This window comes from Pantherophis guttatus, chromosome 1 (assembly GCF_059756535.1).
Source record: "Pantherophis guttatus breed Tessera chromosome 1, ASM5975653v1, whole genome shotgun sequence".
Classification (NCBI taxonomy): domain Eukaryota; kingdom Metazoa; phylum Chordata; class Lepidosauria; order Squamata; family Colubridae; genus Pantherophis; species Pantherophis guttatus.
The window spans coordinates 179,142,605-179,156,714 of NC_142063.1; the positions used below are offsets into that span (position 1 = coordinate 179,142,605).

The following is a 14,110-nucleotide window of genomic DNA, read 5'->3' on the forward strand; positions in this document are numbered from 1 at the left end:
TAGCTCTCCTGTTTGGCCCAGGGCTAATGTTGAAAGACATTAAATTAAAACAAACTATGTATGTTTTAATTATATTGTTATTGTCATTAGAATAGCGTTCTAAAATACTAAACAACTAAATAATGAAGGCCCATATTTTAACATAAATATGTATAACAGGTGAAATGCTACCGGTTCGCACCAGTTCGGACGAACCGTTAGTAAAAAAAAGTTACCAGTTCGGGCAAACTGGTAGTTTAAAAAAGCTACTGGTTCATCCAAATGGGTATTTCCAACAGTCAGCTGTGCTGCGTGATTTAGCTTTGCTAGAAAGCAGGATTTCCTGCTTTCTAGCGAATATAAACCATGTTCCCCCCCTCGCTGTTCTACTTATCTTCCCAAGCCTCCTTTTTCCATGTGAAACGCATGTTTGGGACACACTGTGTATGCATGCATGCGCAGCATGCTTTTGATGTGCATTGCTCATACGCACACAGCATACATTTGGCATACACTGTGCATGCGCGGACAGCAAACCGGTGGCAATCTGCAGAAGATTTCACCACTGATGTATGATATTACAATTACATAAGTATGATTAAAGTAACAAATATTATTAATATCTGCGTACCTTCCGTCGCACGCTGAAGACGTTCCTATTCCAGCAAGCCGGCCTGACCTAAACTTCTCCTCTTTTAAATGGGAATTTTAAATTTGGTTTTAAATTATTGGGGTTTTAAATATGGTTCAGCCAAATTTATCTAACTTGTTTTATTTCTATTTTAAATTTTGTATTTATATGTTTTATTTCATGGCTGTTCACCGCCCTGAGTCCTTCGGGAGTAGGGCGGTATACAAATTTAATAATAAATAAATAAATAAATATTACCATTATTACTTATATGCAAATGAATGATACCCAGATGCCTCACTGTTCATGTATTGATATTGATGTATATATATATTTTAAAACGATAGCGCTAGAAAAACAGGAGAGAGGAATGACAGTTGAGGAAGACCAGGGATGTTTGAAGCCAGTCTTCAAAGACACCAAGACACTGGAGATGCTTGGGGATGGAATGTCGATTGCTCCTAACACTGAATGTTCCCAAAACACCTAGACATCCACCTATTGGCTGGAATTGAGCTGATCAAGGGGAGAGGGATGGATTGAAGGAAAAGCTTGTATGATTTCATGTGGGAAATTAGTTCTAGCCTGACTTTACTGCAACCAGCATCTTTTAGTAAAAGAACCTATCACTTCACCTAAATGGAGTCAAGGGTCTTTCTTTTCTAAGGGAATGGACTGGGGAAGGTCTGACAAAAGTAATATTTTAAAAATATTCTATTTTTTTAAATAGACCATTCTATTAAAACATGCTGTTTGTTAAAATAAGGATTATAACTATTCATAGGAATTCCTAATTAAGATCAAATCAGAAAAAATGAAAGCATGAAGGAATTAGGTATGGCATTTTGGGAGCAGGATGCCCTACTAACACCTCAATAATCAGGCAAAATTCTCATATTCATAGTTTTATTAATAGCAGCATTAATTCTTCTTCATAGAAAGTCTAGAGAAAAGAAAGGGAGTTAAAATAAGATGGGTTGGAAAATGAGAATTGGACACTGTATTTCACAGAGTATGATTTTAATATTAACCACAGTCCCTTCTCCAATTACAGCTTTCAGCACAAATGAAGAAGATAAAGATGACTGGAATGGCCAGCTGAAATTGCTTTTGGAATGGAATCAATTGGACTTAGCCAGTGAAGAGATTTTTACCAATGATCGACGTTGGGAGGTAGGTAGTGCAGATTGAAAAAGCAAAGAAAGATTTTACACAGCTGAAATTGGTACAGATTGTTCTATATGTAGCATAAAATTCCATCAATAATATCCAACATAGACAAATCATAAAATAATAAATGTTGGAATTGCCATGAAACAAAAGAAATGTTTTATAACAAGATACACAAATCCAGTGCAGAAAATTTTGGAATTTCAATTTCAAATGAAACCACAACTTTTTCATTGATATAATTTCAGGAAAAAAACAACAAAAAGATGATAATTTAATGAAATGTAGGCTTACAGCAGGAAAAATACATTTTGCTCAGCATTGGAAAAGATGTCATTTTAATAACATCCAATTGGGAATATGCAGCAGTAGCAAAACTCACAGTCTACATAGGCAATAGAAGTTTAAACAAGAATAGTTCCCATACATATAATAGTTTACAGTACACAGTCACAATAAAAATTTAGACAAGAATAGTCCCCAACATGACAATATAATTACTTATAACCTTGCTTCTAAGTCTCTTAAAAGTCTATAATTTTGTAAATTAGCAGATGTACAAAAAGGGAGGAGTTAGAAAGCCAATAGTTCTTTTTTGTTTATCTTTTCCCTTTTTTAAAAAATATTTTTTATACAGTGGTACCTCGTTACTGAACGTTAATTCAGGTGACTTACTACATGACCCTTTGTTTTGACTGGAAAACACTTTGTCTTTTTTTCTATGTCATTTATTTATTTATTATTGCGATTTATATGCCGCCATTCTCCCAAAGGACTCAGGGCAGCTTACAAAAACAATATCCAATACAAATCACAATAAAATTAAAATCAACAACCCAATTAAAACAGTTTAAAATTATAACAATGTACATCCATGGCGGATCAGCTAAGTTGACAAAAGAGCCACATCTTCAACTCACAATGAAAGGAAAGGAGGTCGGGGGCTGTCCTGAGCTCAGCGGGCAAATCATTCCAGAGGGTCGGGGTTCCCACAGAGAACGCTCTCCTCCTGGGAGCTATCAGCCGACGTTGTTTGGCTGAAAGCACCCTGAGGAGGCCCACTCTGTGAGAGCGCACGGGACGGTGGGAGAGCAGCTGGAGGTGGTCCTGCAAGTACCCCGGGCCTAAGCCATGAAGGGCTTTATAGGTAAGCACCAGCACCTTGAAACGAATCCGGAATGCCACCGGCAGCCAGTGCAGCTCGCGCAGGAGAGGTGTTACACGGGAGTATCAAGAGGCCCCCGTAATTACCCGCGTAGCCGCATGCTGGACTAGCTGGAGCCTCCAGATGCATTCCAAGGGCAGCATCCCTTGGGATGCATCCGGAGGGTGTTACAGTAGTCCAACCTAGAGGTAACAAGGGTGTGAGTGACTGTGGTGAGGGCATCCCAGTTTAGAAAAGGGCTATTGCTGAGCACATTGTAAGCCGCCCTGAGTCTCCGGAGAAGGGCGGCATATAAATAAAAAAAAATTTTTTTTAAAAAAAGATGCACCTGTGCAAAGGCCCCCCTGGTTACGGCCGTCAGATGGTCATCCAAAAACAGCCGAGAATCCAGGAGGACGCCCAGATTGCGAACCCTATCGGAGGGGGTAAAAGTCTCCCCCCCCGATCATTAAAGTTGGAACCTCCAGTTCCCGAGATGCCAGCTTCCACAGCCACTCAGTCTTGGAAGGTTGAGTCTGAGTCTGTTCCTCCCCATCCAAACCCACACTGCTTCCAGGCAATGGGACATCACGGAAAGGGCATCACTAGGGTGGTCAGGGGTGGAGATGTAAAGCTGGGTATCATCAGCATATTGATGATACCTCACCCCAAAACCACGAATGAGCTCACCCAGCGGTTTCATATAAATGTTAAAGAGCAGGGGAGAGAGAACCGATCCCTGAGGCACCCCACAAGTGAGGGGCCTCTGGGAGGATCCCTGACCCCCCCTGCCCAAACAGACTGCAAGCGACCAGAGAGGTAGGAGGAGAACCACCGCAAAACAGTGCCTCCTATCCCTATCTCCCTGAGCCACTGCAGCAGGATACCATGGTCGATGGTATCGAAAGCTGCTGAGAGGTCAAGAAGGACCAGGATGGAGGAGCAACCCCCATTCCTGGCCTGCCAGAGATCATTTACTAGAGCAACCAATGCCATTTCCGTGCTGTGACCACGCCTGAAGCCAGATTGGTAAGGATCGAGGTAGTCTGTTTCCTCCAGAAATTGAGGGAATTGCTGTGCCACCATGGACTCGCTAAAAACTTTGCTAAAAAGCAAAGGTTGGAGACTGGACGGTAGTTGTTAAGAATGTCAGGGTCCAGGCTAGGCTTCTTAAGGAGGGGCCGAACCACCGCCTCTTTGAGTGCAGCGGGGAAGACCCCTTTCCTTAACGAAGATTTGGAATGATGTCTATTTGGAAATAATTGTTTAGAATTTAGGGTGACATAGTGGAATGTTCAAAATCTAAATGTTTAGAATAAGATTTTTTTTTTTAAAGAGGTAAATGGATAAAATTTGGAACAAAATTGGTTGAGGGAATGTGAGTAATTGTATTTACTTTATACCGGATCAAATCCTTGCTCTAAAATGTTTCATGTTTTAAAAAATAAAAAAAACTTTTTAAAAAAAAATGTTGTTCAGGTAAACCAGGACCCCTTTATATAAACAAAGTGTTCATGGAGCACTTTGTTTATTAGCTGAATGAATATGGCTGGGGCTCCTTGTAATCCAGTTACAGTGTTGTGTTGAATGCCATTTTCCACTCGTCCCCCTCCCTTATTCTTATTCGATAATATGCCTCTCTCAGGTCTAGCTTTGAAAAGATTTTTCCTTGGGAGAGGTGTGCTAGCATGTCTTTCCTAAGGGGGTGGGGATACATGTTTTGTATGCTTACTGTATTTAAATTCCTATAATCTACACGTAATCTCATAGAGCCATCTTTTTTTTCCCTCTGGGGCTGCGATTTTCAGGCATGCTGGTTCAATGAACCCTCTTTTCAGGTTTTTGGCAATGAAAGCTCTTTTTTTTATTGAAAAGTTTTACAAAAAAAAAAAAGAATTCCCCCCCCCCAATATTCCCCCCACCCCCCCGTAACTTCCCAGAGCAAAATACAGGGTACTTCAATTAACAATCATAAGCTAAATTAACCTATCTATCCTCAGGCTACTAAATCCCCCCCGAAACCTTAACTCCACTATAGATAACATAATACTTCTAATACTTAACGTTCATTCATAAGCTATTTGATATTTTCTTGTCTGATACTTATTTTGAATATAATCAATGCATCTTCTCCATTCTGATACGTATCTTTCTTGTGTATAGTCCTTCAAATACGCTGAGATTTTCACCATTTCTGCTAAGTTCGTTACTTTCAGTATCCACACTTCAAAAGTAGGCAAAAAGTCCTTCTTCCAGTATTGTGCTACCAACAGCCTTGCTGCTGATATTAAGTTCAAAATCAATTTAGTCTCTAATACTGTACAATCCATCGTTATACCCAGTAAAAACAATTGAGGAGTAAATTTCAACCTTTTTTTCAGAATGTTCTGCATCACCCACCAAATTTTTATCCAAAATGCCTTGATTTTCTTACAGGTCAACCATATATGATAATAGGTTGCATCATCACATTCACATCTCCAACATTTAGCTTGCAAATTCGGGTATATACATGATAATTTTTTAGGATCTAAGTGCCATCTATAAAACATTTTATAAAAGTTCTCTCTCAAATTTTGTGCTTGCGTAAATTTAACATTTCTGACCCAGATCTTTTCCCATGTTTCCATCATCACTGGTTCCTGAAAGTTTTGTGCCCATTTTATCATACAAACCTTAACCAATTCCGCTTCTGAATCTATTTCCAATAAAGCATTATACAACCTTTTAATATGCATCTGACTTCGATCTCTAATCTGTTTCACCAAATTTTCCTCATTTTGCATAACACCAATTTTTTGATCTTCCCTCCATCTAGCTTGAAGCTGACCATACTGAAACCATGTGTAGATTATCCCTTCTTCTTTTAGTACATCTAAAGATTTCAGTTTCAAATTACCCCTTTCCAAAAGAAGAAGCTTTTTATAAGTAATCACCTCTGTTTTTTGCTTTATACTTGTATTTTCTATTGCATGTCTAGGATTTGCCCATATGGGTATCTTATAGTTTAACTTATATTGATACTTTTTCCAAACCCTCAACAATGCATTTCTAAGTATATGACCCTTAAACACTTTATCCACTTTTTTTTCATATAACAGATAAGCATGCCATCAATATAACAAATCATAGCCTTCTATGTTTAACATTCTTTCTTCAGTTAAGTTAAACCAGTCGCTAATTTGTGATAAAACAGCCGCTTCATAATACAATCTTAAATTAGGCATTTTAAGACCTCCTCTCTCACGTACATCCTATATAATTTTCAGTTTCACTCTTGGTTTCTTCCCACCCCAAATAAAAGTATTAACCCCTTTCTGCCATTCCAACAAATTTCCGTCTTTCTTAAGCACTGGTATCATTTGAAACAAAAATAAGAACCTAGGTAAAACATTCATTTTTATTGCTGCTATCCTTCCCAGTAATGATAGTTGTAACTTTTTCCAATTTTCCATTTCTTTCTGTACTTTTTGCCAAAGAACTTCATAATTGTTTGTTTCGTGTTTGAGGCTGCAATATATACTCCTAAATACTTAACCTTTTTAACTATTTCAAACCCCGTTATTCTCCCTAAATCTTCTCTTTGAGATATGGACATATTTTTAATTATCATATTTGTCTTATGTTGATTTACTTTAAATCCAGATACCTTACTGTATTGACCTATTATATCCAACATATATGGAACCACTTCTATAGGTTGAGATAAAGTAACAACCAGGTCATCTGCAAACGCTCTTAATCTATAATCCTGCTGTCTAATTACAATTCCTTTTATTTTATCAGATTCACGTAACTTATTCAACAAAACTTCTAAAGTTAAGATAAACAACAATGGCGACAAGGGACAACCCTTCCTTGTACCTTTCTCAATTTTAAAGACCTCTGTTAGGCCTCCATTAACTATTATTTGTGCTGTTTGTTCCTGATATATTGCTCTAATTGAATGTATAAAATACTCCCCAAAATGCATTTTTTCTATTATCTTAAACAAAAATTGCCAATTCAATCGATCAAATGCTTTCTCTGCATCCAAAAATATGAACGCTGCAGGGACCTGGTTATTTTTTTCCAAATATTCCAATAAGTTAATAATTTGTCTAACATTATATTTCATTTGCCTCCCTTTTATAAAACCTGATTGATCATTATGAATTGTTTGTTGCATAACTGACATTAATCTGTTCCCTAATATCTTAGCAAAAATTTTATAATCAGTGTTCAAAAGTGAAATTGGCCTAAAATTTTCAGGTTTGGTACAGTTTTGATCTTCCTTGGGAATCAATGAAACAAAAGCTGTTCTCCAAGAGGGTGGAACTCCTCCCCCTAATTGAATTTTACAAAATAAAGCTCTAAGCGGTTCTACCATTTCAAGCTGTAAATTCTTATAATAAACAGCTGTTAATCCATCTGTTCCCAGAGCTTTCCCTGTTTTTAACTGCTTAATTGCAGCAATGATCTCCTCAGAAGTTATTGGTTGATTCAATCCTTCCCTCTGTTCCAACGTTAATTCCAGAATGTTCCCTTCCTTTAAGTATAGATAGCTATATCTATACCTTGTATTGAGTCGCTAGCATATAATTTTGTATAAAATTCTAAAAAAGCCTTTTTAATCATATTCTGTTGGTAAACTTCCTTACCTCTATATTCTATCTTACCAATGACTTGTGATTTCTGTTTTTTCCTCAGCACGTAGGCCAACCACCTACCTGGTTTATTGGCATTACAAAATGTATTATGTTTAGCATATTGTAAGCTAGTTGCCACCTGATCAGCCATTAACATATTAAATTGCCCTCGTAATATATTTATTGTTTCTTTTACCTTCTTATCTCCTGATTAAGTATAAGTAATTGTTCTTTCTTTTTTATTTCTTCCTCTATCTCTTTCCGCTTCTTTTGTTGTTTTAGTCTATGTTTATTATTCATATGTATTAACGTATCCCTCATATAAGCCTTACTAGCATCCCAAACCATTTCCATGGAAGTACCCTTGTTCATATTAATAGCAAAAAATTCTTTCATTTGTTTTTTAAGCTCTTTCACATTTTCTTCATATCTAAATAAATTTTCATTTAATCTCCAAGACCTCTTTTCTCCCCTCTCCTGTTCAAATTCCACCCAAACCGGACTATGATCAGTTAAAATTCTTGGACATATCTTGGTCTTCTTCACCCTAGAAATAAAATCATTTGTGGTTAGTATAAAATCAATCCTGGAGAATTGATGTCTATCAGAAAAGAAGGTGAAGTCTCTTTCCTCCATATTGCGTTCTCTCCAAATATCTCTCAGTTCCATATCTTCCATCATATCAAAAAAAGATTTAGGTAATTTTGCACGTGTTGAAATCTTGGATAAACTTTTTCTTATCTCTCTGTGTGTCTATTATTCCATTCCAGTCACCCATTAATATAAAAGATTTATAATCCCATTGTATTATTTTAGTGTGTAAAAATTTATAAAATTTGTCTTGTTGCTGATTAGGGGCGTATATTCCAATTAAAAGCATTTTTCCAGTCTATGTTAATAATTCAATTGCGATATATCTTCCTTGATCATCTGCCTCAATTAAATTAGCTGATAATCCTTTCTTTACATATACAACTAACCCATTTTTCTTCTCTAGCGCTGATGCCACAAAGTGTGTACCTAATCTTGATATTATCAAATATTTTTGGTCTAATAACCTAATATGTGTTTCTTGCAGACAAATAACATCATTGTTAAATTGTTTCAAGTAATGAAATACTTTCTTTCTTTTTTGTGGTGAATTTAAGCCATTAACATTCCAAGATAGAAATTTAGTTGCCATCTTTAGCTTTTCGAAACCACATAAGCATCAGCTGAAGATCCTCCTCCACCTTACTCTTCGGCCTAGCCCCCCCCCCCACTGCTTCTGTTTTCTGAACTTCTTGAGATAGATCTTGAGATTGTTGCATTTTTGACTGTTGTTCTTGAAGTTTATAAGTTGATCGGGTCAGTCGTTGTGCTTTCGGTTCTCCCTTTTTGAGTGGTTCCAGAGTTGGGGATAAACCCCCAAGATCCAGATCTTCTTCCGTGATGATTCCTCCAGCTGCAACTTCAGCATAAGTTTGTATCTGCTTTCCATCTTTTTCTTGTTGTATCATCTCCATTTTCTTTCTGCTCCTCCCTGGTGCGGGTGGGTATCCAGCCTTTAAAACATTTACATAGAAGTCTTTTGCCTTCCAGACTGTGTTTAACCGGTATCTTTCTCCATTATAAGTCACTATTAGACCAGTTGGAACATCCCATCTGTATGCCACTTGTTGATTTCTCAGCTCATTTACCAAAAAGCCAAAGTCCTTTCTACTTCTCAACATCTTTGGAGGGATCTCTTTCAAAACCACCACTTCTTGTCCAGCCACCTGAACCTTATTCTTGTAGGAAGCTTGTAAAATATCATTTCTGATCCTCCTGGTTGTAAAATAAATCACCACATCTCTTGGCAGCTGTCTTTGTCTTGCCAACCAGGAGTTAACCCTGTAGATTTGTCTTGCCACCTCTTCTGGTCTTTCTTTAATTATCTCTGCAATAGCATCAGCACAAATCCTTTAAATTTTCTTTGCTGTTTTCTTTCAGACCTCTCAATCTCAAAGCAAATTCCATGGACCTGTATTGTAACATTACCAATTCATCATCCACTTTCTCTGTTTTGGTCATGACATCTCCCATTTTGCTTTCCAAATTTAAATTGGCTTGATTAATTTCTTCCACTTTCTCATCCAACTGAATAACAAGTTTTGACAATCCTGATACTGCAAAAACAATATCGTCTCTTATTTCATCGTGTTTTTCTGCAACCACTTCTTTAATTGATTTTATATCTTCCTCAACTTTCTTTAATTTCCCTTCCACAAGTACTGTTAAATTATTCATTGCCATGGCTTGATTATTCATAGCTTCTTTCATTGCTGTTGCTTGATTATTCATGGCTTCTTTCATAAACTCTTTGAAATCATTGAGAGCAGCCTCCTGACTCTGTGAATCAGCTGGAAGTTGTGCTTTCTGTGTCACCACTGACACGACTGGGGAACCTCCCCCTCCTTTAACAACTCCTGGCTTAACTTGTTTAGAAGCCATCTTTTTTTTCCTTTTTAAAAAGATCTTTTTTTCCCCCAAAGCCACAAAGTCCCTTGAACAACTTTAAAATGCTTGTAATTTATAGTCTCTAATTTATCAGGCAAAATAGTCTTTTCTCCACAAGTTCTCACTTCCCAGCAGCTTTAAAAGTTCTCAATAAGCACTTTCGTTTCTAACTTTCACTTTCAAGACCATAACAAAGACCCATCTTCAGCCTCCAGCTCAAAGAAATTCAGTTTGAAACAAAGTAACTTCAGAGTTAAGCTCTGTTACTTAGGGCTTGTTCTCCTGTTTCCACTCTGCCTGCGCTTGTAATCAATCAAACTCACTTTTGACAGCAGGATGGTCGCGGCATCTGGCTCTGTTTAAAACAGAGTTGCCTCAGATCTGGAGCTTCTTGGTGGGCTGGCCGGGGAGCTCTCACCCTCCAAGCCTCTGGAATTATTCCAGAGGGCTTTCGGGGAGCTCTACCCACACCCACCGGCTCTCCTCTCCTTCTTCTCCCAATGGAGAGGTTTTTCAGCCACCAGACAGCCGATTAGCGCTGTCAAAGCGGCTTTTACGAGATCGCGGGGCTGGCGGTCTAAGGAGACCGTCCACGACGCCTGCGGTGCCAAGCGGAAGTCTGGCAATGAAAGCTCTTAATTCTGTCAGTTCTCTAGGGGACATGCAATACATCTTTGGTTTGAGAAGTTTTGCCCATGGCAGGATTTTGATTGTGCAGTCGGTAGCGTGCTGGAGGGCAGGGGGGTGGGAGGAGGTCGTCGGAAGCCTTTTCACTGAAAACCTCAGCTAGGTCTCTGTATTCCTTTGGTATATCCCCGTTTGATGTTTCCCAACCAAGCATCACTGCTTCGTGGTCAAGCACCCCCGCCTTTCCGGTCTCTCTTTTTTTCATCAGCAAAAGTTACTGAACTGTAACTGAACTGAAATCTGATTGACCCTTGCTTCCAGTTAATTTTGGGATTTCATTTTTTCAGCCATGCTAACCACCAATACTAATTGCCATTCCATGCCGGGTACCACCACAAATGTCAGTGTCTCTTTGTGATTATCCATAGTTATTTGTAGGGGCTCAGTAGCAAACATGGCGGGTTCTCCCCGGATATTGATCCATCTAATTGGCAAAATGTGATCGGGTTTCTTAGTCTCCTTAGATTTATTCCCAGTTTCCCTACTAAGATGGGACTTATCAGGCACCCGGTGCATCCCAAGTCTAAAAAAGCAGAGAGTTTTACTTCTCTGTCTCGATTGGATATAAACAATCTTAGGGGGAGGGTAAGCGCTTCAATCAGTGGCTCATCTTCTGGGTCGCTTTCAGTGAAAATTGACTCCTCCAGTTGGATTTCTGAAGTTTTTGTCCCCAAGGGGTGAGGGTCCTGAAACTCAACGGTTACCTTGCTTCACAGGGCAGTTTCCTTCCCTCGGGGCTTAGCTTTGTGGACCCTGACAGGCGGTCTGATTTTCTCACTGGCATCTTTGAGCGGCACTCTGCAGCTCAGTGCCCTTCCTTCCCACACTTAAAACAGGCCAACGACCTTGAGGCGAAGGGGAGTGGCGATTTGAATTGCTCTTTTCCCCTGGGGTGAGGATCTCTTCCTGCCTCAGCTCCAGTGATGGTTTGCTACTTGTTCGCCCCAGATTGGGCAAAACAGAAGTGGTGGCGGCAGCAGGAGGCTCCGCCCACCCACCCAGATGCTTCTGCACAGAAGCATCAGGTGCGCATGTGCATCACACACACGTGTGTGCATCCACAGAAGCATCACACACACGCGAGCACACAAGCATCCACGAGCAAACTGGTAGCAACGGGATTTGAAATCCACTACTGCTCGGCTCAGTTGGTACAAGTTCCTAACCATCTCAATCTCAGCTTCCTCTATGGTGAAGTACCACTCAGGCAGGTGATCCAGTGCTCCTCTGGCGATGCAGGCATTGTAGAGGTCATCATTTAATCCATCTTTGAAGCAGCTCACCAGGATGTCTTCCAGCCAGTTGATGTAGCAGGCCAGGTCCCAGAACTCCTTAGTGTATTCAGCTATGGATCGTTGCCCTTGCTTCATGACTTTGATTCAGTCTTGGGCTAGGGGGTCCTTGAAATGGTGACGCAGAGCCATTGTTGTGACTCTGGCTCCCGAGCCTGTCCTCATGGAGGAAGATGACTCTGAAAGTGATGGGGAGGAACTGACAAGGCCTCCCTCTCCAGGACCCTCCTTTCTGGCAACGCCTCAGGTTCCAGCTGAAGGCCAGGAGGAAGGCATGTCAGAGCACCCACTAATAGGGAGTGATGAAACTCAATCTTGGATTGATCCCAGGCAGCGTCAAAGAGGTGCGCAGCAAAGGAAGAGGTGGGGAAGGGCCAGAGATTGCTGAGTCACTGAGCCATGCCCCACAGAGGATAAAAGTGGGTGGGGTTGCTCTGTGACGAACAAAAACTGCATATTGTGAGCTTCGGATGGGATATTTTTTAGAATTAAGGCTTGGACTTTGTGAATGACTTCTGACTACTCTTTGAACTCTTGGTTGCCCAAGCAATGGACTACAGATACACCGACTCCTGTTTCTAGAGTGATAAGAAACTTGGCAGGCATTCGGAAAGTAGCTGCCAGAATTTTTATCTGCCAAAGGGATTCAGGTCAGCTTGTAAAAATAAATTACTGTAGACGTCTTTTGCTTGTGTGTCTGCCTATGTGAGGTGGGGGGACAGAACAGTCATCATGAATCTGTTGAAGTTTCTCAATTCTGTGGCATCCGCGTTGTGCAGAATGACCATCCATCTGGTCGTGGTTCCCTCTAAATGCAAGCATTATGACTCGTACTCGAGTGCCTTGGATTTGAAATGCGCACTTGTATTCTTGCATTTAAGTGAGTATATGCACCATGAAGAATCCCAGCTGCGGCAGGTTTCCATTGAATTTCACTCCTAAGGGTGGTGCCTGTCTCTCCAACTGTGGGCCCCTGGGCTGACCTGGTATATTCGTGGTGGTTCAGATCGTGTGGGGGGATTTGTTGCAGAGGCGGCTATTCCAGTGCTGTCAGCTTGATCCCCTGTGGCGGGATCTGGGGTAATCACCCAGGTGTTATTTTTGGCTCCTGCTCCTCTGTGTGGCGGTTCCGGTTCCGGAACCGTGTCAAGTCAGTGATGCGGTGGATGTGATGTGTTGGTGCCTGGAGGCTGTGAGGGTCTGGATGGGAGTCAACAGGCTCAGACTTAACCCAGACAAGACCAAATGGCTGTGGGTATTGCCTCCTAAAGACTATGTTGACTGTCCATCCTTGGTTCTGGGGGGGAGAGAGAAATTGTCCCCCTCAGAACGGGCTCGCAATTTGGGTGTCCTCCTAAACTCACAGCTAAGATTAGAGCAACATCTGACAGCTGTGGCTAGGGGGACCTTTGCACAGGTTCACCTAGTGCACCAATTGCCTAGTGCACCAACTTGAATCGGGAGGCTCTCCTCATGGTCACTCATACCCTTGTCACCTCATGGTTAGATTATTGCAATGCGCTCTACATGGGGCTACCCTTGAAAAGTGTTCAGAGACTACAGTTGGTCCAGAACACATCTGCGCGAACTGTCGTGGGTGCACCTAGGTACACCCACATTACACCAATTCTCCACGAGCTGCACTGGCTCCCTATTGGTCTCTGGTCACAATTCAAGGTGTTGGTTATTACCTTTAAAGCCCTACATGGCTCAGGGCCAGGTTATCTTTGAGACCGCCTTCTACCGCATAGCTCCCAGCAACCGGTAAGATCCCACAGAATTGGTCTCCTCTGGGTTCCATCAGCTAAACAATGCCGGCCCATGGGGGAGGGCCTTCTCTGTGGCTGCCCAGCTCTCTGGAACCAGTTATCTCCTGAGGTCTGGACCATCCCCACCCTATTGGCCTTCCGAAAAGCGGTGAAGACCTGGCTTTTCCGGCAGGCCTGTGTCCATTGATCTTGCTCTTGAGATCCAGCGAGATCTGGCCATGAATGGTATGAATGAGTTTTAATGTTTTTAATGTTTTTAATTTTTAAATATTTTTTATTAGGATTTTAAATGTATTGTGAGCCGCCCTGAGTCTTCGGAGAGGGACGGCATA

At 40.7% G+C, this 14,110-nt stretch overlaps 1 protein-coding gene across 1 annotated transcript in view; it reads left to right on the forward strand.

The window, feature by feature from the left end:
• The window catches only part of TRPM8 (transient receptor potential cation channel subfamily M member 8), a 356,525-nt gene that overhangs the window by 162,508 nt on the left and 179,907 nt on the right, over positions 1–14,110 (forward strand). Inside the window, exon 10 of the mRNA XM_087887046.1 lies at positions 1,665–1,783. Within this exon, the coding sequence (XP_087743172.1) occupies positions 1,665–1,783 (119 nt within the window). The remainder of the gene's footprint in view (positions 1–1,664; positions 1,784–14,110) is intronic.